Here is a 20,698-nt window from a genome sequence, read left to right as displayed (position 1 = left end):
GTTACAGATATGACAATACGGCTGGTTATGGCTGGTTATGTCGGTTACAGATATGACAATATGGTTGGTTATGGCTGGTTATGTCGGTTACAGATATGACAATACGGCTGGTTATGTCAGTTACAGATATGACAATATGGCTGGTTATGGCTGGTTATGTCGGTTACAGATATGACAATATGGCTGGTTATGGCTGGTTATGTCAGTTACAGATATGACAATACGGCTGGTTATGTCAGTTACAGATATGACAATATGGCTGGTTATGGCTGGTTATGTCGGTTACAGATATGACAATATGGTTGGTTATGGCTGGTTATGTCGGTTACAGATATGACAATACGGCTGGTTATGTCAGTTACAGATATGACAATATGGCTGGTTATGGCTGGTTATGTCGGTTACAGATATGACAATATGGCTGGTTATGGCTGGTTATGTCAGTTACAGATATGACAATACGGCTGGTTAAGGCTGGTTATGTCAGTTACAGATATGACAATATGGCTAGTTATGGCTGGTTATGTCGGTTACAGATATGACAATATGGCTGGTTATGGCTGGTCATGTCGGTTACAGATATGACAATACGGCTGGTTATGTCGGTTACAGATATGACAATACGGCTGGTTATGGCTGGTTATGTCGGTTACACAGAGACTTCCCTCGCGCTGCTGGTGGCAGCCGTTGGCAGGCAAATGCTGGAGAGCAGCGACAACACAGACTGGAGGCAGCACCCCATATGCAGGGGACCGCTGCACTCCCTGAAGACCCTACGGTCCATCAAGCCAAGGAGGAACTAAGAGGGGGATGCCAGTGACAGCCCAAGATCTATAGGCATCGTTGGTCTTTCGAGGAGATGACAGACAGCATGTGCCACAGGAGACTCCGTCTCAACAAAGAGATAATGCGAGACCTGTGCCACGTCCTTGTGGACCTAGCACCCCATGGATGAGGAGGACACCTGCTCACGGTGGCCATGATGTCACTGCAGCCTTGAACTTCTACACAACTGGTTCATTCCAGGGCTCGAGTGGGGACTTGTGCAACATTTTCCAAGCTACAGCCCACAAGTGCATCAATGAGGTTATGGATGCCCTGTATGCCCGGGCATCAGACTTTATCAACATTGAGCTGGACCAGGCCCACCAAAATGCCCGACCTGCAGGAATCTCCGCCATCAACCGGATGGCCCAACTCCACGCATGTCTCCTTGCGCACTCCGGGCATCAGCGAGTGCCCTTCATTAACTGGAAGGGGTACCATTCCCTGAATGTTCAACTCATGTGCGACAACAGTGGTTAGCACTGTTGCTTCACAGCTCCAGGGTCCCAGGTTCGATTCCCAGCAGGGTCACTGTCTGTGCAGAGACTGCACGTCCTCCCCGTGTCTGCGTGGGTTTCCTCCGGGTGCTCCGGTTTCCTCCCACAGTCCAAAGATGTGTGGGTTAGGTAGATTGGCCATGCAAAATTGCCCTTAGTGTCCAAAAAGGTTGGTGGGGTTACAGGGATGGGGTGCAGGCGTGGGCTTAAGTGGGGTGCTCTTTCCAAGGGCCAGTGCAGACTCGATGAGCTGAATGGCCTCCTGAACTGTAGATTTTATGATCTATGACTCGCAGGAGGAGCCGGAGGATGGATGGAAGGCTGGCAAAGTCATATCTATAAAATAAACCTTGCTCATGGTTGTTACAAAAGCCATTTTGTTGCAGCTTGGTTTTGAAATTCAAGAATGTGATTTTCTCAGTTGCTGGTTAATTATGGATGAAAAATGAAATGAAAATTGCTTATTGTCACAAGTAGGCTTCAATGAAGTTACTGTGAAAAGCCCCTCGTCGCCACATTCCAGCGCCTGTTCGGGGAGGCTGGTACGGGAATTGAACTGTGCTGCTGGCCTCCCTTGGTCTGCTTTCAAAGCCAGCGATTTAGCCCAGTGTGCTAAACCAGCCCCAGGATAAACCAGGATGAATTACATGCAGTACCTTTGCTGTTAACAAAAGACCATTTCTTACCCCCAATCTCTTCTTTACTTCTCTCATTCCTGCAGCTCCCGGTAGACGCATCTGCAACATAGAATTGTTAACCTATAAATATTACAAGCTTCAGATAAAAACCTGAGAGGGATGGCTGGGAGGGTCATTGTTGGGCGAGGGTGTTGAAGGGAGAGGTTGGGGATTGTTCAATAAGTTTGCTATTAGATGCATTTTGGGTGAGATTAATCGGCCTTGACATGCCCGACTTAGTGACACAACGAGACTGTTGAATCTTGCGGGAGGCCTCATACAAGGTTCTGCTCACGGCATTCAACCAAACCTCACGAGATGTCATATTTAATTGAGCCATTAGGTATTGCCCATGTGTGGGGGGAATGATATTGCCCATGTGTGGAGGGTTTGGGGAACCCAGAAGCTCACTTAGAGATCGGGCACCCTTTCAAAATGGCGGCCCGATCTCGGAGTTTAGCTCCCAGTGTTAAGTGTGGGCTAAACCATTGAGAAACTCCCCAGGGTCCAAAAAAGTAACGAAGTGTCATTGAATAATGGTGGCGAACTCACCGGCAGAGCTGAACTCAGAGATTGAGCAATGTTGAAAGGGCGCCCTGATCTCTAAGTGAGTTTGCATCCCCACCTAGGGAAATGTCATCCCCCACACACATGGGCTCTACTCCATATCCCCATCCCCCAGGTGAGTACGCCCTGCAATGGGGCCCCTGATGGGGCTCCCTCTTCAGGCCCCCCCCCCAAGCCCTCTTCCAGAACCCCCTCCCTTCCAGGACCCCCACCCGTCAACCCCCAACCACCCAGAGGCCTCTACTTACATGCCCTGCTCATACCCGTCCTTAAAAATCCCCCCCACCCTCTTTTCATGTACATGGCCCCCCTCAGGCCATGACCCTTGGCAGTGCCACCCTGGCACCCAGGCACCCTTGCACTGGCATGCAGGCAGTGCTCTAGCCAGATTGGCAGTGCCACCCAGGCACCTTGGCAGTGCCAGCTGGGCATTGCCAAGTGCCCATGTTCCAGGGGGAGAGCCAGGGGCCCGTTTATCACTTACCCTGACCACCCAGAGGCCACGCATGGCCTGGGTGACCCCCAGGTGCCGTTCCACATTCTTGTGGGCCAGCACTGATCGGCGCCAGGCTGCAGCCTCCCTCGGGAGGTCAGTGAATCCCGGGTAGGGAAGCCTTACGTCGGTTTCCGACCTACTTCAGCGAGCGTCATTTGGTCCTGCCCCTTTTGGGCGCAGTTCCGAATCCGATGCCTCGCGGGACAGGTGAATTCCACGAGGTGCAGAGGCTGCCAGAAGCCCGCATGATGGCTCTCCCAAGATTCTCCGGCCACGTTGTCCTCTTGCTCGAGCTTAATGGGCCAGAGAATTGCGCTCTTAGAAATGTTTTAGTTGAATTTCACCCTTTATTCAAGAAAACTCATTTCTGGTTCAGCTTCTGCTGTAAATCACTTTCAACCACCTTCCACACCTGTGATTAAAAGTTCTTTTCATCCTGGTGTAAATTTCTGGGTAAGTTTAGGGCATCTAGGTAAAGAGGGCAATTTAACGGTTTTGTCGCGCCCGACTAGGTGACGCCAGGAGACCGTTGAATCTCGCAAGAGGCTCAAAACGTCTACGAGATTTAACGGAATCTCTCAAGACATTGTGATCTGGATCTTGCCCTCCCTGGGAAAGATCTAGATTAGCATGTTTAAGTGAGTCATTAGGCTTATTTCATATGTCTGTGCCATATTCCTCTGCTGCTTGGGAGCTAACGGCCTCACTTGGGAGACCTCGCCAGAAGGCTGATTAACATTGGTCCATTCAAACGCAAAGTCGGTGTTATTAGAACATAAAACATTTGAACATTACAGCGCAGTACAGGCCCTTCGACCCTCAATGTTGCGCCGACTTGTGAAACCAATCTAAAGCCCATCTACACTATTCCATTCTGGCACCTGGGGGGGGTGGTCTCCCAGACCACTGGAGACCCCCAGGTGGTTGAGCTCTGGGCAGGGTGATACCCTGGCTCTCATGCTGGCACCTGGGTACCACGGCACTTCCACCCAGGCACCCTGATAGTGCCACCCTGGCAATGCCAAGGTGCCCAGGTGGCACTGCATGGTCGGCAGGGGCATTGCCAGGCTGGCAGTGCCAAGGTGCCCAGGTACCAGAATGCCCATGCCAGGAATCAGGCCCAGGCTACCTTCCCCTCAAGAGGTGGTGTGAGGGGGGTTTCGAGGACCCCGGAAGAGGTAAGTTGTCTGCAATGTTGGGCGGAAGGGGTCCGGAAACCGTGGTGGGGTGGCTGAGGGGGCTCGAAAGATTAGGGTGGTGAATACTCTTCCTGTATATTCAGCTCGCGAGTGCACAAAGTGATGTAAGAGTTTAGATGAAAGAGCATTCCCTGCCGAGGCCAAAACGGGCAAAGTATCGTTAAATAACAGGGACTTTCTCAGTGCTGCAGGCGTCAAGAAACACCCAACTAAACCCCTCCAAATCAGTACTTTGTTCTGTTCCGTTAAATAGCACACAAATCTCTCGATGAAAAGCATTACAGTGTCAGAGGAATCCACAGAGAGGTTTGGGTGGCGTATCTCTGACTCTGGAAGGTTGAGGTTTTCACATAAATGCCCGAGATTGACACATGATGGGACTTCTGTTGGGGCCCAATGCGCAATAGCGGCAAAGATCTGAACGTCTGCCATTATTCCCAACATCCCAAATTTTCCGGCTTTTGGGATTCTCTATTCCTTCCGGTAGCGCACCCCTGCCCATGGGTTTCCCGGCAGCGTGGGATGGCTTCAATGGGAAATCCCATTTACAAGTAGCGGGAAGAGAGAATCCCGCACCAGCGAAACCTGTGGCTGGGGACCGGAGAATGCTGCCATATATAATTTGTTTCATTGTAATAATCTTTGTGGTTCTTCATGACTACATTTATTGTGCAGAATATTAGACACACAGAGGGGGTCACTCTGCCCATTGTGCCAGCATCAGCTCTTTGAAACAATTATCCAGTTAATCCCACAGCCCTACCTTTTCTCATGAGCCCTGCAATTCTTTTTACCTTCGAATGGTTATTCAATTCCTTCTTTTTTTTTAAATTTAGAGTACCCAATTCATTTTTTCCAATTAAGGGTCAATTTAGTGTGGCCAATCCACCTAGCCTGCACATCTTTGGGCTGTGGGGGCGAAGCCCACGCGAACACGGGGAGAATGTGCAAATTCAACACGGACAGTGACCCAGAGCCGGGATCGAACCTGGGACCTCGGCGCCGTGAGCCAAAAGGGACTAACCCACTGCGCCACCCTGCTGTCGCATTCAATTCCTTTTTGAAAGCTTTTGTCACGAGTGAGATTAAAATGAATGCAAAATGGGCTATGATCAGTTTCTCCCGTTTTCTGGGCGAGATCCTGATTATGCCAGCTGGAACGGGCTGGGAGCATCGGAAACTGTTTTGTGCACAGCGCAAATCCCATTTTGGGCTCTCCCGCAACTCTCCCGGCATAGTGGAATTCGCGCTGGGCACAACACTGCCGGAAAAACGCCCCCATGGTTTAGGAGGTGCATGGGACACATAATTACATGCAGGAGCAGAATTTTTAGCCTGCAATCATTTTTGTGATTTCTTGTATAAAACTCTCAATTCTACCATCCAAACCAGGGTAAGAGCCAACAGGCAAACATGAAAATGAAATATGATGAGAACACAGATTGACTTACCTGGTCTTCCTTCCATGAATCCATCCTTCGTACCCTCACTAAAATCTTTCCCGAACTCTCTTTTGGATTTTGCTCTACCTGTTTGAAAAGACGAGATACTGTGAGAAAAAAATAATCGCAAAAGGTAATTGTCATGCTGAGCACGTTTGGCTCTTTTGATGCACCCATTACTGCTTTAACGAATGCCCTGCAGTCATTGCAATAGTCTTGCTATGTCTCTGGCTATCTACCTGCCTCCGGGTGCACATTACAACCTTCTATTTTACTATGTTAAAGATGCATTGTTAAATTGTTGCGTTTTGTTGTTGTAATCAACATACTTTGTTTGTCTAATTAGAGAATGGGATAAAACCAGTGAATGCGCAGAATAGAATGCAAAATGCAAATACAGCATGCTACTCTGGGTATAATTTCTAATAATAATAATCTTTATTCGTGTCACAAGTCGGCTTAGATTAACACTGCAGTGAAGTTACTGTGAAAAGCCCCTAGTCGCCACACTCTGGCGCATGTTCGGGTACACTCGGAGAATTCAGAATGTCCAGTTTACCTAATAAGCACGTCTTTAGGGACTTGCGGGAGGAAAACGGAGCATCCGGAGGAAACCCCACGCAGACGCAGGGAGAACGTGCAGTGTCCGCACAGTCAGTGAGCCACTGTGAAGCAACAGTGCTAACCACTATGCTACCGTGCTGCCCAACAAAATGTCAGTGTGACACAATCAAGAGTTTCGATGAAAAAAAGTTCTGTATTTATCATTTGTTAAAAATGTGCCTCAACTCATTCCATCAGCCCCAGTTCCTTGAGAGCAATCTGTTGCTCCAAATCAACATAGGGGTGAAAGAGGAAATGATACAAGTGCAGTTTAATGGCCCAGCTCATTGGAACTCCAACACTCTGCTGTGTGAACCGGTGAGGTGAGGGTTTACTCCTCTGCCAGTGTAGGAATGTATTGATTGCCTCATCTTCCAGGTACCTTTCCATAACGAAGGAGAAAAGAAGTAGAGAGGCAAGTATGCGTACCTCCTTGTGGCCGTCTGGACCACATTCTCAGCCTGGGAAGCTATGTGATATCGAGAGGCTACGGGGTGGTTCAAGAGGTTTGACATGTGGGAGAATGGGGAGAACAAATACAACTAATTAGGCTGGAATTCTCCGGTCGTTACGATTCACTGTCCCAGCCAGCAGCGGACCCTTGTCCACAGGTTTCCCAGCGATGTGGGTGGCTTCAATGGGAAATCCCATTGACAAGCGGCAGGAGTAGCGAATCCTGCCACAAGCGAATGGCCAGAGAATTCCGGCCAATGTGGGGATAGGGCAAAGTAGTTTAAGAATAGGAAACTTAAGGCATGGTGCTGTAAAAGACATGCACGAGCAAAGGAAATTGAGGTGCATGAGAGGCCAATAGTTGAGGTTTTTTAGATGTGATTGTACAGCAGCTTGGAGTCAAGGAACCAGAGGCACTACTTGTAATGGAAGGACACTTAGCTTGGACAGACTGGCAGCTAACTATTCCAGACTAAAATATTCTCAAAGATTGAGAAGTAACATGGGAAGAATTATTCATCAAGGATACAATTACAGCCATTGGAACGAAACTCGAGGAAATGTATTAAGGTAAAACAAATAATGAATTTGATGCTATGTTAGGAGCACATTTCAGACTCCTAAATAGTGAGAAAGAAATTGGGGATGATATTTATTGGAAAGTTCGAGAGGACTGGTTGCGTACTAACTCTTCTTAGACCTACCTGCAAGTGATCTGCCTTCCGCCAGCATTCCGTCATCCTGCAACATGGAAAACATCAGCCCGCTGCCGCTCCGCATCGCCGGCAACCTCGGGGCCAACTGGAAGATTTTCAAACAGCGCTTCCAGCTCTACCTCAAAGCCACGGACAGGGAGGGTGCCTTGGACACCAGAAAGATTGCTCTTCTCCTCTCCACGGCTGGGGACCATGCCATCCACATTTTCAACTCTCTCACCTTTGTAGATGACGAAGACAAGACGAAGTTCAAGACGGTTCTCCTCAAATTTGACACTCACTGCAGCGTAGAGGTGAATGAAAGTTTCGAAGGCTACGTGTTCCAGCAGCGTTTGGAGGGTAAGGATGAACTTTTCCAATCCTTTCTAACGCACCTCCGCATCCTTGCGCAATCTTGCAGCTACGGGCCCATCTCCGACTCCATGATACGCGACCAGATCGTTTTCGGTGTTCAGTCGGGCCCCCTACGTCAGCAGCTCCTCGAAGTAAAGCAACTCACCCTAGCGACCGCCATCGAGACCTGTGTCTTACATGAAAACGCCACAAGTCGGTATTCCCATATGCAAGCGGCTGAAACGGGTCCAAGTGATTGAGCACCTCCAGGGCTTCAGCCTGGATGAGGGCGGCCATTTTGTGTGCTTTTCGTGGACTCCCGCGCTTGTACGCACCAAACGCGGGGACGGCGACGTTGAGGAACGTAATGCGCAGGCGTGCACCACGCACGACCACACTGCGCATGAGCGGTGGCGCAGCGAACGTGCTGACGTCACAACGTGCGGCAACTGTGGCTCCACCCATTTAAAGCGGCAATGCCCCGCAAAATCTCGACAATGCCTACGATGTGGAAGACTTGGGCCACTATGTTGCCTACTGTCGAGCAGCTCAGCCTTCCAACTCATATCGCTTCAGTCAGCCTCGCAGGAATGTCCGGGCAATTCAACCCGAGTCCGATTCGGACCTCCCACACAGCAGTGACACCGAGGACCCGAAGGCGCCTTTTCGAGTCAATGTCGTAACGAAAAACAGGCTGTCCCCGAAGCAAAGACACCAGCCACTGTCGGTATACAGCATCGATCCAGACGATGAGTGGTGTGCCACCCTGACGGTCAACCAGAATTCGTCGCCCACCTCAGAGACATAATTTGTGAACTTTGTGGACTAATGGACTCTCTGGTCTGTTCTGTTCTTCCGTTTAATCGTTCAAGTGGTTTGTACATAGTGTTTTTTAAAAATATATATTTTATTAAAGTTTTTCGATCAAACAAAAACAAAATTTTCCCATTTTACAACTTTGTAATAATATATACATTGATCGTTTTTTAAATAAATAATATGCTAACTAACGGCAACTGCCAACAACAAAATAAGAAACAACAGAAATAGTAACTAAAATAGTAACTTTGTGAAATCAAATATAAATAACTAATATATAAACACACACATAAAACCCCTGAGGACCCAAATGAGTCCTCCCCCCCCCCCCCCCCCCCCCCCCGCAAAGGCCAAAACATCGGCCTCTCTCGCCTCCTGCACTCCCGGCTCATCTGCAACCCCAAATATAGCCAACCCCCAGCCTGGTTCGACCCGGACCCCCACCACCTTTGAAATCACTTTTGCCACACCCACCCAGAACCCATGCAATACCGGACATGACCAAAACATGTGGGTGTGGTTCGCCGGGCTTCCCGCGCATCTCCCGCACCTATCCTCCACTCCAAAAAATCTACTCAGCCTTGCTCCAGTCATATGCGCCCTGTGTAGAACCTTGAATTGTATCAGGCTGAGCCTGGCACACGAGGACGAAGAGTTTACCCTACTTAGGGCATCTGCCCACAGCCCCTCCTCAATCTCTTCCCCCAGCTCTTCCTCCAATTTTCCCTTCAGCTCCTCGACCATCGTCTCCCCCTCGTCTCTCATTTCCCTATATATATCTGACACCCTACCATCACCCACCCATGCCCCCAAAATCACTCTGTCTTGGATCTCTTGCGCCGGGAGCTGCAGAAATTCCCTCACCTGTTGCCTCACAAATGCCCTCACTTGCATATAGCGAAATGCATTCCCAGGTAGCAACCCATATTTTTCTGTCAGTGCTCCCAGACTCGCGAACGTCCCATCTAAGAACAAGTCCTTCAATTTTGCAATTCCTGCTCGCTGCCAAGATTTAAATCCCCCATCTATCTTTCCCGGGACGAACCCATGGTTGTTCCTTATCGGGGACCACACTGAGGCACCCGTCACTCCCTTATGTCGTCTCCACTGCCCGCAAATTTTCAGAGTTGCCACCACCACTGGGTTTGTGGGGTATTTTTTCGGGGAGAACGGTAAAGGCGCCGTCGCCAGTGCTTTTAGGCTAGTTCCCCTACAGGACGCCATCTCCAGTCTTTTCCACGCCGCTCCTTCCCCTTCCCTCATCCACTTATATATCATTGACACGTTGGCGGCCCAATAATAATCACTTAGACTCGGCTGTGCCAGTCCCCCTCTGTCCCTACTGCGCTGCAGGAACCCCCTCTTTACTCTTTGGGTCTTTCCAGCCCACACAAAGCTCATAATACTCTTGTCCACCTTCTTAAAAAAGGCCTTTGTAATCAGTACAGGGAGGCACTGGAACACAAAAAGAAAGCTCGGAAGGACCACCATTTTAACCGCCTGCACCCTGCCCGCCAATGACAGGGGCGCCATGTCCCACCTCCTAAAGTCCTCTTCCATCTGCTCTACCAGTCGTGCTAAGTTAAGCTTATGCAAGGTTCCCCAGTTCCTGGCCACCTGGATCCCTAAATACCGGAAATCCCTTGTTACCCTCCTCAACGGTAAATCATCTATTCCCCTGCCCTGTTCCCCGGGGTGCATCACAAACAGTTCACTCTTCCCCATATTCAATTTATATCCTGAAAATTCCCCAAACTCCCTGAGTGTCTGCATTATCTCAGGCATCCCCTCCACTGGGTCCGCGACATACAACAACAAATCATCCGCGTATAATGACACCCGATGCTCTTCTCCTCCTCTAAGTACCCCCCTCCACTTCCTAGAGCCCCTCAGCGCTATGGCCAGTGGCTCAATTGCCAACGCAAACAGTAACGGGGACAGGGGACATCCCTGTCTTGTACCCCTCGAGAGTCGGAAGTGGTCAGATCGTTGCCTATTTGTAATCACACTTGCCACCGAGGCCCTGTACAGGAGCTGAACCCATCTAATGAACCCCTCTCCAAATCCAAATCTCCTCAGTACTTCCCACAGGTAGTCCCACTCCACTCTATCAAATGCTTTCTCTGCATCCATCGCCACCACTATCTCCGCCTCCCCCTCCGGTGGGGGCATCATCATCACCCCCAGCAGCCTCCGTATATTAGCACTCAATTGCCTCCCTTTAACAAACCCCGTTTGATCATCATGCACCAGCCCGGGACACAGTCCTCTATCCTCGTCGCCATCACCTTGGCCAAAAGCTTGGCATCTACGTTCAAGAGGGAAATAGGCCTGTATGACCCGCACTGCAGCGGGTCTTTGTCTCTTTTCAGGATCAGCGATATCGTTGCCTCCGACATCGTCGGAGGTAGTGTCCCCCTTTCCCTAGCCTCATTAAAAGTTCTCGTCAGAAGTGGGGCCAGCAGGTCCACGTATTTCCTATAGAACTCCACCGGGAACCCATCCGGTCCCGGGGCCTTCCCTGCCTGCATGTTCCTAATTCCTTTTACCACCTCCTCCACCTCAATCTGCGCTCCCAGTCCTGTCATCTCCTGTTCCTCCACCTTCGGGAACTCCAGCTGGTCTAGGAAACGCATCATTCCCTCTTTCCCTTCCGGGGGTTGAGCCTTATATAGCCTCTCGTAAAATACCTTAAACACCCCATTCACCCTCTCGGCTCCCCGTTCCATCTTTCCCTCCTCGTCCCTAACACCTCTGATCTCTCTCGCCGCCCCCCTCTTCCTAAGTTGTTGGGCCAGCAGCCGGCTCGCCTTCTCTCCATATTCATACTGCACTCCCTGTGCCTTCCTCCATTGTGCCTCCGCCTTACCCGTGGTCAACAAGTCAAAGTCCGTGTGCAATCTCCGTCTTTCCCTGTAGCCCTTCATCTGGAGCCTCCGCATATTGCCTATCCACCCTCAAAATCTCCCTCAACAATCTCTCACTTTCTTTACCCTCTTGTTTCCCCTTATGGGCCCTTATGGAGATCAATTCCCCTCTAACCACCGCCTTCAGCACCTCCCAGACCACTCCCACCTGGACCTCTCCATCATCATTAATCTCTAGGTACCTTTCAATACATCCCCTCACCCTTACACATACCCCCTCGTCCGCCAACAGTCCCATATCTAATCTCCAGAGTGGGCGCTGTTCCTTTTCCTCTCCTACTTCCAGATCTACCCAATGTGGGGCATGATCTGAAATGGCTATAGCCGAATACTCCGTTCCTGCCACCTTCGGGATCAGCGCCCTTCCCAGGACAAAGAAGTCTATCCGGGAGTATACTTTGTGGACATGGGAGAAGAAGGAAAACGCTTTACTCCTTGGCCTAGTAAATCTCCAGGGATCCACTCCTCCCATCTGCTCCATAAAGCCCTTAAGCACCTTGGCCGCTGCAGTCCTCCTCCCGGTCCTGGATCTGGACCGGTCCAGCCCTGGGTCCAGCACCGTGTTGAAGTCCCCCCCCCCCGCCATTACCAACTTTCCCATCTCCAGGTCCGGGATGTGCCCCAACATACGCTTCATAAAGTTTGCGTCATCCCAGTTCGGGGCATATACATTCACCAGCACCACCGCCTCATCTTGCAATCTGCCACTCACCATCACGTATCTACCCCCACTGTCCGCCACTATGGTCTTCGCCTCAAACAATACCCGTTTCCCCACCAGTATTGCCACCCCTCTATTTTTCGCATCCAAGCCCGAGTGGAATACCTGTCCCACCCATCCTTTTCTTAATCTGACCTGATCCGCCAGTTTCAGGTGAGTCTCCTGAAGCATGACCACGTCTGCCTTTAGCTTCTTTAGGTGCGCAAGTACCCTTGCCCTCTTAATCGGCCCATTCAACCCTCTCACGTTCCACGTGGTCAACCGGGTTGGGGGGCTCTTTACCCCCCCTCGTCGACTAGCCATCCCCTTTTTTAGACCAGCTCCTCACCCGGTTCCCACGCACTCCCTTATCCCCCCCGACGGCGCCCTCCCGTCCCGACCATCCCATCCCGTAACAGCTCCCCCTTCCCCTTAGCAGCAGCAACAACCCAGTTAACCCCCCCCCCTCCCCCGCTAGATCCCTCTCTAGCTTAGTTGCTCCCCCCATATTGCTTCCGGAAGTCAGCAAACTCTGGCTGACCTCGGCTTCCCCCGTTTATCCTTAGCCTCCCATTATGTGAGGCCCCCTCCTTCCTGCGCCCCCTTTTCCCGCCACAATTTCCATAGCGCAGGAACAAAGCCCACGCTTCCCTCTCGGCCCCGCCCCTGATGGCGCAGCTCCCTCTCTCCCTCCCCCTCCCCACCGGCGCCCACATTTCTTCGTGTCCCCCTCCTTCGAGGGGAAAGAGAATTTTCCCCCATCTGATTCACAGTCCCTTGCCACCACCTCACTACTTCATTTCAAACACTCTTTCTCCAATCTAGTCCAACTTCTCCTCTTCAATAAATGTCCACGCCTCTTCTGCCGTCTCGAAGTAGTGGTGTTTACCCTGGTGTGTAACCCACAGTCTTGCCGGCTGCAACATTCCGAACTTCACTTTCCTCTTGTGGAGCACCGCCTTGGCCCGATTGAAATTTGCCCTCCTTCTCGCCACCTCCGCACTCCAATCCTGATACACGCGGATCACCGCGTTCTCCCACCTGCTGCTCCGTGTCTTTTTCGCCCATCTCAGGACCATCTCCCTGTCCTTGTAGCGGTGGAACCTCACCACTATTGCTCGAGGTATTTCTCCTGCCTTTGGTCTTCTCACGAGGACTCGATACGCTCCCTCCACTTCCAGGGGGCCCGTCGGGGCCTCAGGGCCCATTAAGCTATGGAGCATCGTGCTCACATACGCCCCAACGTCCGCTCCCTCTGCCCCTTCGGGAAGACCCAAGATTCTTAAGTTCTTCCTCCTCGAGCTATTTTCCAGGGCTTCTAGTCTCTCCATACACCTCTTATGCAGTGCCTCATGCGTCTCCGTCTTCACCACCAAGCCCAGTATCTCGTCCTCATTTTTGGCAGCTTTTGCCTTCACTCCACGGAGCTCCATCTCTTGGGTCTTCTGCGCCTCCTTTAACCCCTCAATCGCCTGCAGCATCGGCGCCAGCACCTCCTTCTTGAGCTCCTCCACACATCGCCGGAGGAACTCCTGCTGTTCCAGGCCCCAAACCAACTGGCCTCCCTCCGCCGCCATCTTGCTTCTCACTTCCCTTCTTTGCCGCTGCTCCAGAGGATCCTCCGCAATCTGGCCACTATTATCTCTTCTGTCCATTCACATCCGGGGGGACTCCCTTCTATGTCGCCTCACAGTGGGTTTAGCCTTCGAAAATTGCCGTTGGGGCTCCCGATAAGAGCCCAAAAGTCCGTTAAAACGGGAGGTGCCGAAACGTGCGACTTAGCTGGTCATCGCCGCACCCGGAAGTCCGTTTGTACATAGTGTTCATCTCATTATTCTTGTGACACACTGTTTTTCTGCACCAGGCACCTTCCCATGTAAATAGCTTAGATTTATGTACATAGTCATGTAAATATTTTGCACACACGTAGTCAGGAACATTCACCATACACTATTTATTGTCACACAGGTACATTTTTTTTATATAAAAGGGGGATGTCATAATATACACCAGTATATCATGGTGCAGATACAAACTGATGGACACACAGTGGGACCAATCAACATACACAACACTGCAACCAATCACCAGTGAGAGCACAGGCACTATAAAGACAGGGGGCATCAGAGTTCCCGCGGATTCGAGTAGCAGCCAGCTCTGAGCACAGAGCTCACAACCTGCAACACAGACATTCACCATGTGCTGAGAGCATCAACTGGTTAGGATAAGGCTAAGGTCTTTAGATAAAGCTGGTATCGTATTTACCCACAATTCAAGTATGTTTAAATAGTTAACCTTTTAATAAAATAGTGTTGCACTACTTCAAGTGTTGGTGACCTGTTTGTGATCCAGAACACCCAACACATCAATTCCATCCTCAACTAATATCTGCTAATTCTTTATTGGGGGGGGGGGGGGGGGGGGGCACGGGGCAATGGGTAGTGACAAGAAACAGGAGCTTTTGCTACTTTTTGCTCCTCCATCTCCAGTGGTACTGAGGCCAGCTGCAGTATTACAATCATTCTGCTTGAGGTGGAGAGCAGAAATTGAAACTGGGATCTCCTAGTCTGCCTGACCTAGAAAATTAAGATTGCACCCAAATTAAGGATGACTCGGGTGCTGCATATGCCCCATGAGGCCAAGACCACAGCAAATTGCACCCCACAATCCTGACGAACTGCCATTGTGAGGTACAATGTTTAGGTTTATTTTTCAGCACCACATGACATTGTGTTTTATGCATCTATCCAATGGGTGATTCAGAACTTATACTTCCAAATTTACCAATGTACTAGAAACCCCCCCCCAAGGGAACTTTTGTTGTAACTCCTTTTTAATTGTATAATTGTATAAAACAATTGGTTTAGCCTCAACTGCAATATTGTGACCACTTCTGGGCACCACAATTTAGGAAAGATGTGAAGGTGTTGAATAGAACTTTCATAAGGATGATTCCAAGGATGCTGAACTTCAATCATGTGGAAAGATCAGACAAGCTGTAGATTGAGAAGATGTTCGATAATGGTGTTTAAAATCATGAGGAGCTTGGACAGAGTAGACGCTCTTCCGTATTGGTGAAAGTAAGAAGTCTTACATCACCAGGTTAAAGTCCAACAGGTTTGTTTCAAATCGCTAGCTTTCGGAGCACTGCTCCTTCCTCAGGTATCTCCACATCATGGCTATTGGTGAAAGATCAAGAACTACAGGACACTGATTTAAGGTGATTGGCAAAAGCAACAACTGCCTTTTGAGGAAAAATCCTTCCTACACTGTGGTTGGTTGAAGTCTGGAATGCATCGCCTACACGTGTGGTGGAGGCAGATTCAATGATGCTTTTCAAAAGAGAATGGATCATTATCTGAAGAGGAGAATTTGCAGGGCTACAAGGAAAATGCAGGGAAAAAGGCACAAGCTGAATTGTTCTTGCAGTGAGCTGGCATAGACACAATGGGCAAAATGTGTCTCCTTATGTGTTGTAGGATTATTATTTAAATGATAAAATATTAAAACATGCTGCTGTGCAGAGAGACCTGGGTGTGCTAGTGCATGAGTCGCAGAAAGTTGGTTTTCAGGTGCAACAGGTGATTAAGAAGGCAAATGGAATTTTGTCCTTCATTGCTAGAGGGATGGAGTTTAAGACTAGGGAGGTTGTGCTGCAATTGTATAAGGTGTTAATGAGGCCACACCTGGAGTATTGTGTTCAGTTTTGGTCTCCTTACTTGAGAAAGGACGTACTGGCACTGGAGGGTGTGCAGAGGAGATTCACTAGGTTAATCCCAGAGCTGAAGGGGCTGGATTACGAGGAGAGGTTGAGTAGACTGGGACTGTACTCGTTGGAATTTAGAAGGATGAGGGGGGATCTTATAGAAACATATAAGATTATGAAGGGAATAGATAGGATAGATGCGGGCAGGTTGTTTCCACTGGCGGGTGAAAGCAGAACTAGGGGGCATAGCCTCAAAATAAGGGGAAGTAGATTTAGGACCGAGTTTAGGAGGAACTTCTTCACCCAAAGGGTTGTGAATCTATGGAATTCCTTGCCCAGTGAAGCAGTAGAGGCTCCTTCATTAAATGTTTTTAAGATAAAGATAGATAGTTTTTTGAAGAATAAAGGGATTAAGGGTTATGGTGTTCGGGCCGGAAAGTGGAGCTGAGTCCACAAAAGATCAGCCATGATCTCATGGAATTGTGGAGCAGGCTCGAGGGGCCAGATGGCCTACTCCTGCTCCTAGTTCTTATGTTCTTATGTAATCATTCTGTAATTTTTATAATTGTTCAACAAAATATAAATTGTCAAGATGCCAAACTAACATCATTCAACACACCCTTTTTTGAAGTATTCATTTAAAGTTGAAATAGGTGTTGCGAAATGTGACGTGTAGATTTTGCACCCGTTTATTATGATTAGGCCGAAAGTCTATTCCCATTAAAAAGCCCTAAGTAATATTTAGGTATATTTCTATCACTGTAGCCTCCTCCAGCCCAACACCATCTCTGCCCTCCTCCATTTCTCGCGTCTTGCGCATCTATGATTTTTATCACTCTAAACATTGGTGGTCGTGCCTTCTGCTGCCTCAGCACTAAAAGATCTGGGCCAGGATTCTCCATTGCCAGTCCATACCCACTACCGCTGCAAGTGAGAATGGAGAATTTGACACTCAGTCAAATCTCCCATTCACCGCAGCGGAACCAGAGAATCCCACCGGCGTGGATGGACAGAGAATCCTGCCCCTGAAATGTCCTCCCTGAACGGGTCTACCTCTCTAAGTCGCTCTTCTCCCTTAAGATACTCCTTAAAGCAGCGATGGGCAATCTAGGCTAGTAAGTGAGCCGCATGAGTGACCCTCCTTCACCTCAAGATTGAAATTGGGCATGTTCACTAACCATAGTCCTTGAACAAGATTGAAAACATTTAATACACGCTGAATATTTCATAACAAGCTATCCAAAATGCTCAATCATTCACATATTAATAGAATTATCATCAACTTCCAAGCGATAAAAACAAAAAAATTAAGCTGATTGGATGCAGAGGGAGCGCACGGCTTTCACAGTCAATGTTGTGAACAATCAGCACATGCCTCACTTCACTTGCCCTTGCTTCATGTGGAAAAAAGCCACGTGGATGGAAACCAACAGAATGTGGCAACTGTGTGTGTGGGCAGAAGTCAACAAAATGTCTCGTGGGCCGCACTCAGAACCCTGATGGGCCGCCTGTGGCCCCCCTGGGCCGCAGATAGCCCGCCATTGCCTTAAACCCTACCTCTTTGACCAAGCTTTTGGTTACTTGTCCTAATATCTCCTTATGTGGGTCAGTGTGAAATGCTGTATGAAAATGCTCCAATGAAGCAGTGTGGAAGGTTTTACCATGTTAAAAGTGCCATTTAATTGCAAGCTGTTGTTGATGCAGACGTGATAAATCCAGCAGAGGACATAAAGAGGCTTTTGAGGTTGGAGGTGTGGACTTAATCCGACCCTAATACTGTGTGTTTTTGTTCCAGTTCCTTCCATAAGCACCTTCAAGGGGAAATATTTCTAAGTCTTACCTGGATTTCACAGGCAAGTGAATGATGGAAAACCAGGTGCATCCAATGGAGCCTGATTTTCCAATATTCGCTGCACAAAGACAAGATATCCTCCCTCTAAAGTTACATTGCAAATGTGACTTAATAACTTATTTAATGCAAACTTTACAAACAAATTTAAAGTGTCTGTTTCATGTCTTCTAGATATATTTAATTTCAACAGAAGGCGAATCATAGAACCCTACAATGCAGAAGGAGGCCATTTGGCCCACCGAGTCTGCACTGACCCTCTGAAAGGGCAATTTACCCATGTCCACTCCCCTGTCCACCCCTCCCTCTCCCTATTACCCCATAACCTAATCTGCACATCCCTAAACACTAAGGGGAAATTTATCACGGTCAATCCACCTAACCTGCACATCTTTGGACTGTGGAAGGAAACCCAGTGGGTTCCATTAACCATGTGATCTTCCCCACCAGAATTTCATTCACAGACTCATTCAGATGATGCTTAACACCAGATGGTTTAATAAAGTTCACAGGAAGAATTTTTTTTGAAGACAAGAATAGTTTATTCATTTTTATTTATTTAACAAGACATATTTTATTTTTATCTTCCAAAAATTAAACACAAACACAAAATGCAACTTAATAAAACATTTCCTTTCCGATGTTAGATCACACTTTAACACAGCTGAAGACAATACTCTTATAAAACCAGATCATTTATTTATATATTAAAAGGATGTTTTGGCGGGTTGAAAATACACACTGACAAATCAAATTTAGAAACCCTTAGGATATTATTACTCTTTTCTGAATTTCTTGGATGCAAATTTGGTTCAGACCCTTTTCTCAGAGGTGAAAACCTTGCTGATATTATGCTGTGCGGTCTGTTCACCGAGTACTGGATTAAATGAAGTGTGAATATTCAGGAAAGGGAGCTGGACAAATCCATTCCTCTTTGATAAACTTCAGTTTATCTTTAGTCTGTAATGTTCTTACTTTTTTGGGTGAGTTATTGTGTTTGTCAGGAGCTAATGAGCTCAGTTGGCTAGATGGCTGGTCTGGAATCAACAGCAACAAGGCAGGGTTCGATCCCAGTTCCAACTAAGATAGACTTGGGGGGTCTTGCTCGTGCCCCACCCCAGAGCAAAATCATTGTACAAGCTGTAATTGGACGATCCTCAAATAATTGAGGTTGCTATCTGGAGAAAATTGTGTCATCTAGATGAGGGATGATGTTGATGAGGAATGACCGATTCATTCTCTATCGTCACTTGTGGGTCGTGGACAATGAGGGCTAGTTGCAGAGTAAAACTCCATCACAACAACTGCCTTCAGTCCAACTCAGCACAACACCTTAAGGGGCGCGATTCTCCGCTCCCGCGCCGAAGTGCCCACGCCGTCATGAACGGCGTCGAGGTTCACGGCGGCGCGAAACGGCCCCTATCCCGACCAATTCAGGGCCCGTTAATGGGCTAAGAGCGGGGCCGCGTCATTTACACGTGCCAGGCCTTGTCTCCACGTAAAGGCGGCGCCGCATACATACATTGGCCGGCGCCACATAACTGGCATCACCCGCGCATGCGTGGTTGCCGTCCTCTCCGAGTCCGCCCCGCAAGAAGATGTCAGACCCCCCCCCCGGTGCAGGATCCCCCCTCCCCCCCCCCACCTCCCGCAGGCAGCCCCCCCAGCATTCCCGCGCTGTTCCCGCTGGCAGCGACCAGGGGCGACATTCTCCGACCCCTCGCCGGGTCGGAGAATCGCCGGGGACTGGCGTGAATCCCGCCCCCGCCGGTTGCCGAAGTCTCCGGCAACGGATATTCGGCGGGAGCGGGAATCGCGCCGTGCCGGTTGGCGGGGCCCCCCCGCTCGATTCTCCAGCCCGGATGGGCCGAAGTCCCGCCGATAAATTGCCTGTCCCGCCGGCGTAAATTAAATCACCTACCTTACCGGCGGGACAAGGCGGCGTGGGCGGGCTCCGGAGTCCTGGGGGGGGCGCGGGGCGATCTGACCCCGAGGGGTGCCCCCACGGTGGCCTGGCCCGCGATCGGGGCCCACCGATCCTGTGCCGTGCCTGTGCCGTGGGGGCACTCTTTCCCTTCCGCCTCCGCCACGGTCTCCACCATGGCGGAGGTGGAAGAGACTCCCTCCACTGCACATGCGTGGGAAACTGTCAACTGCCGCTGACACTCCCGCGCATGCGCCGCCTGGAGATGTCATTTCCGCGCCAGCTGGCGGGGCAACAAAGGCTGTTTCCGCCAGCTGGCAGGGCGGAAATTCCTCCGGCGTCGGCCTAGCCCCTCAATGTTGGGGCTCGGCCCCCAAAGATGCAGAGCATTCCGCACCTTTGGGGCGGCGCGATGCCCGTCTGATTGGCGCCGTTTTGGGCGCCAGTCGGCGGACATCGCGCCGTTTCCGGAGAATTCCGCCCCAGGTGTGGACGGTGCCGAGGGGAACCCGCCGTTTTGGCCTGGCCGATCGGCCCATCCGGGCCTGAGAATAGCAGGGGTGCCGGAGAATCGCCATTTTGGGTGTCTCGGGCGATTCTCCGGCCTGCGCAGCGTGGAACTCGACGGGGCCGTTCTCGCCGCTTGGGAGAATCGCGGGAAGGCGTCGGACCAGCGTCGTGGGAAATTTTGGCGACCCAGGCGATTCTCCCAACCGGCGCGGGAACGGAGAATCCCGCCCCCTGTTCTTGCTGGTGCTGTTTGTTCCACTTTCAAATTACTGATACCAGAACGAGATTGCTCGTGTCATATCAGAGCAATTCTGAACTGTTGACTTGATCCAGGTGGAACTAGATTAGAACTTTAATGCAATTGACAAAAAAAAACAGTGTAGCCATAAGGAAAAAAGTGTTTTAATCAGCAAGTTATAAGCTGAATGCAAAGCCTGAATGGATGTTGGATATAG

General features: G+C 49.8%; 1 protein-coding gene across 1 annotated transcript in view; it reads right to left on the bottom strand.

Annotated features, from left to right (window-relative positions):
• The window catches only part of col7a1l (collagen type VII alpha 1-like), a 435,910-nt gene that overhangs the window by 120,987 nt on the left and 294,225 nt on the right, over positions 1-20,698 (bottom strand). The window contains exons 70-71 of the mRNA XM_072470919.1: positions 5,713-5,790; positions 2,009-2,059 (exon numbers count right to left, since the gene is read on the bottom strand). Coding sequence (XP_072327020.1) covers positions 2,009-2,059; positions 5,713-5,790 — 129 coding nt within the window. The remainder of the gene's footprint in view (positions 1-2,008; positions 2,060-5,712; positions 5,791-20,698) is intronic.

Source organism: Scyliorhinus torazame, chromosome 13 (genome assembly GCF_047496885.1).
Source record: "Scyliorhinus torazame isolate Kashiwa2021f chromosome 13, sScyTor2.1, whole genome shotgun sequence".
Lineage (NCBI taxonomy): Eukaryota > Metazoa > Chordata > Chondrichthyes > Carcharhiniformes > Scyliorhinidae > Scyliorhinus > Scyliorhinus torazame.
This window is presented reverse-complemented; position numbering and strand designations above follow the sequence as displayed.